Source organism: Hypomesus nipponensis, chromosome 5 (genome assembly GCF_054491055.1).
Source record: "Hypomesus nipponensis isolate SF chromosome 5, ASM5449105v1, whole genome shotgun sequence".
NCBI lineage: Eukaryota > Metazoa > Chordata > Actinopteri > Osmeriformes > Osmeridae > Hypomesus > Hypomesus nipponensis.
This window is the reverse complement of record NC_140365.1, coordinates 499,962-511,667: the sequence shown is the minus strand read 5'-3', so window position 1 is coordinate 511,667 and position 11,706 is coordinate 499,962. Positions and strand designations below refer to the sequence as shown.

The window sequence follows — 11,706 nt, the reverse complement described above, 5'->3', positions numbered from 1 at the left end:
CACACAGTGCCGCTCTGCTGGTGAGCAGGTCAGTGCCTTACATGGCTGTGTGTGTGAGTGGTGTGTGTTTAAGGTGCTTGGAGAACCGTTAAAGTAGAAACAAGCTATGTGCAGTCCATTTACCACTAGAAAATAAGCAGAAACACAGAATGAATGTCGAAGCCCAAGGATATCAAATATGTATGGGTTATTAAACTGTATCACGTCATAAATTACTACACCACAGGGTACAACATTATTTTATTATTCAAATGGAATTCAAAGCTGTTAAAGAAAATATTTACATTATTAAAATATTACAATCAATAATCACTTTTCTTTGTTTTGGATTGATCTGAGTTATAAGATATTTTCAAGTCTACAGCAATAGAGCAACAAACCAATCTCCTACAAATACAAATACATTTTTGAATTAATAAAAAGGTTTTTCCTAGTTTAAGCTAAATCATTTTGTTTAAACTTCAGCATCATTTGCAGAACATTTGATTTATAAATGCTGAGAAATAGCAAGAGTAAAATGGTTCATGTACGAGTTTCACAAATGAGCTGATATTTGTTCCTATTTCTAGGTGCTGCTGAACCCTTGTGAGACGAACGTCCAGAGTTCTCCTAGACAGCTCCGCTCTGCCGTGAGAAGGCTTCCTCAGGTCCACACTTGGTGTCTGCATACAGGGTTTTATGGGGGGCTGATTTCTCTGTGGTGAATAAGAACAGGAAGGACAACAGTTACCTTTCTCCATTTCCACACAGAATGAAAAAGCATGAACCAGAAATCCTGTATGGTCCATTAAACCAGCGTCCCCGTTACCTGTTACCATGCCAACATGGTAATACAGTAGTTTGACACTTCTATCCACCTAATACCCAACCTCCCCTCCCCTCACACTCTGCTGCCTGTTGTTCAGCAGAACACAGATAACATGGTCCTATGGTCCTATAGGAAGCTGAGATGTGGATCCCCTCTCAGTCTTACCACCTGGAAGAGAACAGGTCTCTGACCCCCCCCCCCCCCACCCTTCCTTCCTCCCTCCCTCCCCTCCTCCCCCCCCCCCCCTTGCTACCCTCTCAAACATCACGCTACTATTTACTAAGAATGCACCGAATCCAGATTTTTGGGGTTTGGCCGAATACCGAATCCACTGGTTAAGATTCTGCTGAATCCGAATACCGAATCCACTGGTTAAGATTCTGCTGAATCCGAATACCGAATCCACTGGTTAAGATTCTGCTGAATCCGAATACCGAATCCACTGGTTAAGATTCTGCTGAATCCGAATAGCGAATCCTACTCCATCCTCAGTCCATTAACACAGTAAACACATGAATGAAGTAAACAACGTCCACAGCGGTGTGTCGTTTGGTTTTCTTTCTGTAAAAATAAAAAAGAATAGGCAACATTATGTCAAGAAGACAAATGGGAAAAACTATTTTGACAATGACCATATGTTTACCCTATGTTTATCTATGTTTATCTCAAAATCCTATCAATATCGAAATTATTTGACTTTTAGATTTCTTGAATTTCTTTCGGATGTTTCATACACAAATGTTTTAACAGCAGAGATGTTGTGTATTGTTAAGGGTCCTTGCCACGAGCAAAATCGGCATTGCAATTTGAAAGTACAGCCAAACAACACTTTTTCTGCTCACAAATTCAATTTTTTTACTTTCTCTCAGCCTACTGCATTGAACGGTCCACCTACGCTAACACCTTCCCGTAATCAATGGTGGCGTCATTATGTCAACTAGCGTAGCGCACAAAGTGCAAGCGTAGGGTTCGGTGAAGAAACATTCTAAGGTTCGGACGAAAACTGAACCCCGTCAAAAAAACAATATTCAGCCAGAACCAAATCCTGGATTCGGTGAATCCCAACTATTTACACCCAAAATACTGTAGCTGACAAAGAAAGGGTGTGGGAAGGACCAGGACCAGGAACAGAATCAAGACCAGGACCAGGACCAGGAACAGAATCAAGACCAGGACCAGGTCCAGGAACAGAATCAAGACCAGGACCAGGTCCAGGAACAGAATCAAGACCAGGACCAGGACCAGAATAAAGACCAGGACCAGGAACAGAATCAAGACCAGGACCAGGTCCAGGAACAGAATCAAGACCAGGACCAGGACCAGGAACAGAATCAAGACCAGGACCAGGACCAGGTCCAGGAACAGAATCAAGACCAGGACCAGGGCCAAGACCAGGACCAGGACCAGGGGGTAGAAGAAAAGGCCAGGTCAGACACTACTCAAAATCACATCTGGAAGAGAAATGCTGTAGTTAACATGAATGCCGGTTGACATTCTGTTACTATCTATCCGTTCCTGCTTTGGACTCACCATGACAACACTTCCTGCAGGGGCACCTCCTCTTCCTGTGTGGACGGCCTCTGGATCTTGCTGTCGTCTCCTAGACAACAACACGCAGTGTCAAGTCCCAATGGACGGCAGTGGTCATCACCCACACAACCACATAGATACTTACCGTTTAGTGGCCCCTCTTCATCAGCCAGGAGGTTGGCAGTAGAGGTGGTGGTGTCCAGTCTAGACAGGGTGTTAAAGATCTGACTGTGTCTGTCTCTCCTGGTCCTCAGATCCCTGCCCTGCATGTTCCAGATGTTTCCCTGCTCCAGCACACCTAGTTCAGATGGATGGGTCGTCACCAGGCTTCTGCTGAGCTTGATAACAACCTGTTCATGTGAACCAGGTGTGTTGGAGCAGGGAAACATCTGGAACATGCAGGGCAGAGGGTCTGGGGACCAGGGTTGAGAAAGGCTGCAGATAGCTGTGCAGCCCTGATAAACCCTATGAATTGTACCATGTGTTAAATAACATACTACTAATGTATTAACTTAGCGGATGTTGTCAACCAATTACATACAAATGCAGATTTGAACCTGCAATCTCTAATCCACAGTCAAGTGCTCTAACCACCTAGCTGCACTCAGCAGGATACGGACGCTGCATCATCAGATCTCTCCTCTTGGCTTTCCTCCTGCGGGTCTTTGAGAAGGCTCTGACCAGCTCCAGGAGCTTCCTCCTGGTGGCTGTGGAGCATCAGGAGGTCAGACATTGCTATGCTGTTACCCTTCTACGCTGCTACACTGCTACTGTGCTACCCTTCTACGCTGCTACACTGCTACTGTGCTACGCTGCTACCCTTCTACGCTGCTACCCTTCTACCCTGCTACGCTGCTACCCTTCTACCCTGCTACACTGCTACTGTGCTACCCTGCTACGCTGCTACACTGCTACTGTGCTACCCTGCTACTGTGCTACCCTGCTACTGTGCTACCCTGCTACCCTTCTACGCTGCTACACTGCTACCCTTCTAAGCTGCTACACTGCTACTGTGCTACCCTGCTACCCTTCTACGCTGCTACACTGCTACCCTTCTACGCTGCTACACTGCTACTATGCTACCCTGCTATGCTGCTACTGTGCTACCCTGCTACGCTGCTACCCTGCTACTGTGCTACGCTGCTACACTGCTCCCCTTCCTATACTGCAACGCTGCTACCCTGCTACGATGCTACCCTTCTACGCTGCTACTGTGTTACCCTTCCTACACTGCTACCCTGCTACGATGCTAACCTGCTATTAGAGTGAAGAACATAGAAAGAGAGGGGGTCTCACATTTGCCCATGTGCTTGAGCTTGTCACTGAACAGGGCCTCATCTGAGGCTGGGGTGCAGGCTTCCCCCGAGCCAGACACACGATCATCTCCTGGAGCAAAAAAAGCATTAACATACACACACACAACCCAGAAAAGAAACTCTGTGTGTCTAAAGTCAGACCCAGCCCAGGGAAATCTCAGTTGAGTGTGTGTGAGAGAGAGTACCTCTCTCCAGAGCAATGAGGAAGTCTCGGTTGTGCTGCAGCTCTCTCATGAACTCGTGGTTCTGCAGGAGGAGGGCCGCACGCTCATCCTCCAGGTACCACCTCAGCTTCCTCTCCTGCTCCGTCTCCATGGAGACCCCCGGCTCGGCCGCCTGTGTCACCGACGACAGCGAGGACAGCGAAGACGAGGAGGAAGGCTGGGTCAAACTGCTCTGGGAGCACTGAAGTGTGGAAGGGAGGGAGGAAGGAGAGGGGGAGAGGGTAGGTCAGACACTAACTCAATGCCCTTCAGTACAACATCAGAGTGAATAAACATCATTAAGACAGCAGTAACTCCTTTAATGATGAAACATAAATCTAGTCTGTGAGTCCGTGTCAGAAGTTAGGGATGAGGAGTGCTGAGTCATGAGAGACCTCCAGGAGCTGGCCCACAAAGCACCTACCGGCAGGCTGTCATGCTGCTGTGGCAGGATACGCAGGAAGTTGTCAGGGAGGTTGCCTAGCAAGGGTGGGTTCCAGTTCCTGTAGTTTCCAACCGGCCGTTGACTGGGCGGGGCCTGGGCGTCAAACCTGGGGCAGGGAGAGACAGAGTCAGTCCACTCAGCCTGGGAGGAGAGCTGGCTGCAGTAGCACACCTCAGCCAGCAGGGGGAGCACTGACAGCCTCAGGAGCAGTCAGCCTCAAAGCATTCACATCTCACCCCCCCACAGACTGCCTCAGGCCCCTTGCATCTAACCTGGGACTCCTGCAGCACAATGCACTCGGCTCATATTTCGACACATTCATTTATATATGATATAAATACAGTGTGTATATATCTGTAGGATTTAGTCATGCTCCTTTGGACGTGAAGCCCCTCCCCCTCCTGCCTGGGTGGGGGGGCTGGAAAGATGTCGTCAGGGTACTTCCTGTCGTAGATGTGCATGTCGTAGGAGGGGGGGGAGTAAACCGGGGGGGGCTCCTCGTCTGAGCTGTCTGGCTCCAGGGTCCGCTCCAGCACCTGCAGGGGTTAAAGGTCATCAGAGATCCTGACCCCACATCACAGGGGTTAAAGGTCACAGAGATGCCAACCTCACCATGCAGAGCACACCTGATGGGTTAACTGTGGGTACTTCAGACAGCATAGGACGTGAGCTGGATCAGGGAGCTGGAACTCACCAAACACCACAGACAGCATGCACGACTGGGTTTTCAGTACTAATGAAAAGTGTCAACATTTGAAATGTGTTCTGCGATCAGGGTTTCAGTTTCTGAAGAGTTGATTCCACCTCAAGCAGTTAGCTTCTCCTTGTGTGGAAATGGGTGGACAGGATCGCTGAGACTTGCCAACTAAAAGCTTTGCAGGTGAGCCAGAGTGCAATCCACCATCAGGCATTAGGTTCATCCATATTTGATATGAATGTTTCTCTTCCCCCTCGGTGGTGGTTAAAGTGAAGGAGGGAATCATGCCAGGCAGAGAGTAATACAGCTGCAGATATGTCTGCAACAGAAAGAGCTGCAGTAATCTAATCACACTCATCGCTGGTAGCTTGGCTCGAGATCTACTCTCCCTTCAGTGATGTCACTGATGTCCCTGTGCTCACTGCTCAGTGATGTCACTGCTCAGTGATGTCACTGTGCTCAGTGATGTCACTGTGCTCGGTGATGTCACTGTGCTCGGTGATGTCACTGTGCTCAGTGATGTCACTCTGCTCAGTGATGTCCCTGCTCAGTAACCAGAGGAGGGAGAGGAGAGGTTCTAGACCAGTCCAGACTGGTAACATCAGCAGGCTGGAACACAGCGCAGTACAACACACCAGAGTGACCTCCACCCCCAGGGGGCAGGGAGACTGACCTCAGGAGGGATGCTGTCGTCTGAGTCGGAGCTGTCATCTGAGTCGGAGCTGTCGTCTGAGTCGTGTCCGTTCAGGCTCATCTGCAGCAGCTGGTCGATGGTGGTGTCCACCGCCCCGTGGTTGGCCCGCAGCACGCACTCGATCACCTCGGGCTCCATGCTGGGGAACATGGAGTGGAAGTCCTCCATGGCCTGTCTGAACTCCAGACGCCTCACTGGGCGCCCTGGGCGGAGCTCACCGGGGCGGACATCGACGGGAGACGCCCTGTCTCCACCGTGGTCCACGTCGCCGTGGTGACTGCCTCTGCCAGCGCTGCTGTGACGGAACAGGCTGGTCATCATCCAGAGAGCCTCCAGCCTCCTCACCCCGCCCCTCCTCCGGCCCGGCAGCACCACCCGAGAAATCTTGCCTGGCGGGTCTGGAGACGCCTGGCCTGGTTCACGCCTGCTGCTCCCCGCGCCTCAGATCCCCCTGGTCTCTGTGGGTCCCTGTGGCTCCCTGGTCCCTGTGGCTCCCTGGTCCTTGTGGGTCCTTGTGGGTCCCTGGTCCTTGTGGACACCTGGTCCCTGTGGGCCCCTGGTCCTTGTGGGCCCCTGGTCCTTGTGGACCCCTGGTCCTTGTGGGCCCCTGGTCCTTGTGGACCCCTGGTCCTTGTGGGCCCCTGGTCCTTGCGGGCCCCTGGTCCCTGTGGGCCCCTGGTCCTTGCGGGCCCCTGGTCCCTGTGGGCCCCTGGTCCTTGCGGGCCCCTGGTCCCTGTGGGCCCCTGGTCCTTGTGGACCCCTGGTCCTTGCGGGCCCCTGGTCCTTGTGGGCTCCTGGTCCCTGTGGGCCCCTGGTCCCTGTGGGCCCCTGGTCCTTGCGGGCCCCTGGTCCCTGCGGGCCCCTGGTCCTTGCGGGCCCCTGGTCCTTGCGGGCTCCTGGTCCTTGTGGGCTCCTGGTCCTGGTGTGTTATCCCCGCCTCATGGCAGCCTACTCACAGACACCTGGACACCCCACATCATCGAACTTTCCTCCTCCTCCTTTCCTGACCTCTGCTGCGTGTCCCTGCTGGCATCCAACGCTGAGACCGAGGCAGAGATGGAGGCAGGGGGACTGAGGCAGAGGCAGGCAGGAGGACAGAGCTGCTGCTCCAGGTGGAGCAGACTACGGCAGTCAAGCAGCACACCTCGCCCACGCTGTCAGCTCCTACACCAGGCCAAGAGGGAGGTAATGGCTGATTAGCATCACAATGACTAGGGAGACAAACTTGAGTTCATTCCTTGCAGAAAGCAACATTTAGTGCCTTTGTAGACAGGCCTTGTTTTACAGACAGAGAAGGAAAAAAAAGAGGAGGGGCTGGGGGCAGGAGAGGACCCTGCCTCACATCACACACCCTGCCTTACATCACACACCCTGCCTTACATCACACACCCTGCCTCACATACCACACCCTGCCTCTGGAGGAGGGAGGCAGGTGGAGCCTCTTCAGCCTGCGCCCCAGCGCCCCAGATCAGCAGTGACGCTCCATCTCTGCCCCCCTGCTGCTCACAGAGCAGGAAGGAGAGCCTTAATGAAGCAGTTAGGATGAAATAGAGTGCTGTGGTGTGGCTGACTGTGAATCACAGAGCTACACCAAGGACAGCCAGTCAGCCAGCCAGCCAGCCAGCCAGCCAGTCAATCAGCCAGTCAATCAGCCAGTCAGGGGAGGAGCCAGACTCCTGCAGGAGGTGAACCCACATCACCAGATCCATTGGGTTAGGGTTAGCTGGGTCATGCAGCTGCTGGGTTCATGATGTTCTCTGCCAGCTATCCTCCCATTCTCACTAGTCTAACATACTAACCCTCCCATTCTCACTAGTCTAACATACTAACCCTAACCCTCCCATTCTCACTAGTCTAACATACTAACCCTAACCCTCCCATTCTCACTAGTCTAACATACTAACCCTAACCCTTAATCTGTTCCTACTATTTTTAGCTCCCCAATCCGACTCTTGGTCCTGGTGTCTTGTGCAGCTGCTCATCAATACCCAGCCAACAGCCACCCGGGAAAAGGGCTCTCTGGCCCTGGGATTTAGGCCTCCATGCAGCCATGGCTAATGCCTGTTGGTCTGAGTTGATTAACATGAGATGATACTCAGCTATCTCATGGAGGTACACTAGGCTGTTATATTACGGAGGTATACTAAGCTGTTACATTATGGAGGTACACTAAGCTGTTACATTATGGAGGTATACTAGGCTGTTATATTATGGAGGTACACTAGGCTGTTATATTATGGAGGTATACTAGGCTGTTATATTATGGAGGTACACTAGGCTGTTATATTATGGAGGTATACTAGGCTGTTATATTATGGAGGCAGCAGTGCAGCAGCGCAGTGCTGGCTACAGGAGGCAGTAGTGCTGGCTACAGGAGGCAGCCAATCAGGAGGCAGCAGTGCTGGCTACAGGAGGCAGCAGAGTCAGGATGCAGCAGTGCTGGCTACAGGAGGCAGCAGAATCAGGAGGCAGCAGTGCTGGCTACAGGAGGCAGCAGAGTCAGGAGGCAGCAGTGCTGGCTACAGGAGGCAGCAGAGTCAGGATGCAGCAGTGCTGGCTACAGGAGGCAGCAGAATCAGGAGGCAGCAGTGCTGGACACAGGGGTGGATGTTGCAACCTCTTTACTGTTGATGCCCTAACCCTAACCTCATTACTGTGGATGCCCTAACCCTAACCTCATTACTGTGGATTCCCTAACCCTAACCTCATTACTGTGGATGCCCTAACCCTAACCTCATTACTGTGGATGCCCTAACCTCATTACTGTGGATGCCCTAACCTCATTACTGTGGATGCCCTAACCCTAACCTCATTACTGTGGATACCCTAACCTCATTACTGTGGATGCCCTAACCTCATTACTGTGGATGCCCTAGCCCCAACCTCATTACTGTGGATGCCCTAGCCCCAACCTCATTACTGTGGATGCCCCAACCTCATTACTGTGGATGCCCCAACCTCATTACTGTGGATGCCCCAACCTCATTACTGTGGATGCCCTAACCTCATTACTGTGGATGCCCTAACCTCATTACTGTGGATGCCCTAACCCCAACCTCATTACTGTGGATGCCCCAACCTCATTACTGTGGATGCCCCAACCTCATTACTCTGGATGCCCCAACCTCATTACTGTGGATGCCCTAACCCCAACCTCATTACTGTGGATGCCCTAACCTCATTACTGTGGATGCCCTAACCCCAACCTCATTACTGTGGATGCCCTAACCCTAACCTCATTACTGTGGATGCCCTAACCTCATTACTGTGGATGCCCTAACCCTAACCTCATTACTGTGGATGCCCTAACCCTAACCTCATTACTGTCGATGCCCTAACCCTAACCTCATTACTGTGGATGCCCTAACCCTAACCTCATTACTGTGGATGCCCTAACCCTAACCTCATTACTGTGGATGCCCTAACCCTAACCTCATTACTGTGGATGCCCTAACCCTAACCTCATTACTGTGGATGCCCTAACCCTAACCCGACTCTCCCCTGGACCAACAGTTATCATCCTCCTCATATCCATGGCAACCGGCCCACACGACAAACAGCCTGGCATGTTAGTTTGTGTCGGTCATCTAAAGTAAACCTGAACAACCACTACAGCAACTATCCCTCAACACAAGGACAGGTGTTGCAACAACTATATCTACTGGTACTTTAACGGCTATATCTACAGGTATTTTCAGTCTTACAGCTAAGCTTTTGGTAGAATATTGCAGGGAGGAAAAACAAACTGACATTCACCAGGTAAACATCTGGGGTCTGCGAAACTTCCTTCACACAAAAAGGTCTCAATGACAGATTAGACACAGAACTCCCCTTACAGTTAAACAACAGCTTTACACTCCAGCTGCCAACAGGGAAAGAGAGAGAGAAACTGAGGAAACCGAGTCTCTTATCTCCCCTGGCCGCAGGAAGGCATTAGGGACAGTGAGTCTATCCCCGCAGTCACACCCTTCACCAAAACAGCTCCATAACTCATTCCCGCCAAGCTCCTCAGAGGAAACTTCCTCAATTCCACTGAGCACATGACACAGCCCAGTGAATAGTTGAGATGTGGTGACAGTGTGTCAGTTATATATTCAATTATATTTTTAATCATCTCGCTATCCTCTTTTTAAACACATTGCATGTGACGATATGAAAACGTGGTTTGCTATACTTGACTGCTTCATCGCTTTAAGTGTAACTTGTTTAACTACATGCTCTTATGGTTCTTCCCATTGGCACTTATTTTAGTTGTTCACAATATGTGCTTCATGTTTTGGATACTCGCAATGTTTTGGGGCTATCTTGTTATTATCAGTGACCTATGCACTTTGTAAAGCTCTCTCTTGGAAGTTGCTTTGGATAAAAGCGTCTGCTAAATGAATTAACGTAAATGTTAAGAGTCCAGACTGCATATGTGGTCTTTCTCTTCCTCTCCCACAAACACCGCGGCTGATTATGTGCATTCATCACAAATATTACAACCCGCAAGATGACAGGGTGGTGAAAAATACTGCATGGCTCAGTTCCACGTCCAGTAACCGCACTGCATTTGAATCAAGGGAGTTGTTGGAGCCAGGAACCGGGTATTCGGTATTAACTTTCCCGGACTAAGTCGTGATGGACAACTAAGTAGATCTATGACACGCACAGTCAGGGCCGTTGTGAAAGCAGCATTATGCCCCGCGCACGGTGCTACACTTTAATATCTGACCTCTAACATCATCTTGCCACAGTAACTTAGCTAGCTAGACTAGCTCTGTCGGTGGGTAGTTAGCTAGTTAGAAGACTAACTCAACCCACCTCCCCTGTGTCATCCCTGGTTGTGATTTTACAGTAGGCTGGCAAACCTCACCTCTCTTTCAAACTGTGGCTAGCTGATATTTAAATCACAATTTATTTGGTCATTTCGAAGACAGGTTACAAAGTCCTTATCATTAAGGTTAGCTAGCTAGAGCTAAATAGGTTAGCAGGTGAAGCGCGAGCACCGTGCGGCTAAAAACAACTGAGACGCTTGGGCTAGGTCGAGCTCTACCGGCAGCGGGACCCAGGACACCGCTCCGTTCGTCTCCGAAAAAAAACGAAAACACCAAACATAATGCTGGAAATTATAACACAAACTGTCTTGCAATCTCCATGTACCGTTTGAAATCGGAGTTTCGCAGAACAGTTTCAGCTGCGCCGAGGTCCTGTCATCTACGTTACCGACTGTCGTCTCAGTCAGTGAGGTAGTCGGTGTCGGTCGGCTCCCGTCGCAGATGGTTCACCTCGTACAGCTGGTGTCGCTCCACTAACGTCCCCTGGAAAGAAAGGGTTGACACCTTTTTGGGGAACTTTCCGCTGCAATCATCCCATGTATTCGTTAAAGTTACGTTAATATAATCTATCCTCTCAATGTGAAAATATCTAATTTATGGAGAGTCCTCTGGCCCAAGCACTACCCACATTTACAATATGCTTTACCAGTGTTTTTTTAAACAGATGTCCTGTAGGTGCGTCTCATAGAAGGTTGGTTCCAGCGAGTTACTGCATTTCTAATTGGCTCTGGAGCTGCTGGCCAAAATTAGGCTGAGAGCAGGGCGCTCTCTAGCGGAGAAAACAGGAACAGCAGGCAACTAAACTGGAAATCCTGGAGAGCACGAACATGGCGTCCTATTCATGTCCAAACCCGCAAGCGTGTAGATTATTTCACACACGCACATATATTAATTTAGAACTCGCAAAATATAAATTGGCCTACTCCTGCACAAATTCGACAACCGAGAGTTGTAAAGGTAACTGCGAGCGCCTGCAACGATCGGAGACCAGCCTGTTAAATCTGACCTGAAACAATTTTTTACCGAAAAGTTGAAAGTATGTATATTTGTGTGTGTGTGTGTGTTTAATTTTTTTTTTAATAAAACATATTTTCACTACTGCAGCCTCTCAGTCCTACAGCCTTTCAGGAGATGGTTATGGACTTCAGGAAGAACACAGCCCCACTCACCCCCATCACCCTGTGTGACTCCCCAGT

General features: G+C 50.2%; 1 protein-coding gene across 6 annotated transcripts; it reads right to left on the bottom strand.

The window, feature by feature from the left end:
• Positions 1-223: 223 nt before the first annotated feature.
• Positions 224-11,260, bottom strand: LOC146287612 (CUE domain-containing protein 1-like). 6 transcript variants are annotated; one of them, XM_084698527.1, is made up of 11 exons: positions 10,836-11,150; positions 5,673-6,857; positions 4,929-4,985; positions 4,708-4,838; positions 4,282-4,408; positions 3,840-4,059; positions 3,635-3,724; positions 2,955-3,045; positions 2,484-2,542; positions 2,339-2,408; positions 224-695 (listed from the first exon to the last, which is right to left on the bottom strand). In XM_084698527.1, coding segments are annotated over exons 2-11 (1,188 nt in total). In that variant the 5' UTR covers positions 6,015-6,857; positions 10,836-11,150; the 3' UTR covers positions 224-694. The 6 variants fall into 6 exon arrangements, 5 of the variants coding, with proteins under 5 accessions (XP_084554653.1, XP_084554650.1, XP_084554651.1 ...); XM_084698524.1 differs by lacking the exon at positions 224-695 and adding an exon at positions 11,157-11,260 and having other exon boundaries at positions 2,335-2,542; positions 10,836-10,993; XR_014755191.1 differs by lacking the exon at positions 224-695 and having other exon boundaries at positions 2,360-2,408; positions 2,933-3,045.
• Positions 11,261-11,706: the final 446 nt, after the last annotated feature.

Coding starts and splice junctions, on each gene's coding strand:
- LOC146287612 (XM_084698524.1), bottom strand. CDS start 6,014: ATGATGACCAGCCTGTTCCGTCACAGCAGCGCTGGCAGAGGCAGTCAC. Junction 4,060..4,281: donor AGCAGCATGACAGCCTGCCG/GTAGGTGCTTTG, acceptor TCCACACTTCAG/TGCTCCCAGAGCAGTTTGAC. Junction 2,543..2,954: donor GATCTGATGATGCAGCGTCC/GTATCCTGCTGA, acceptor CACCCTGTCTAG/ACTGGACACCACCACCTCTA.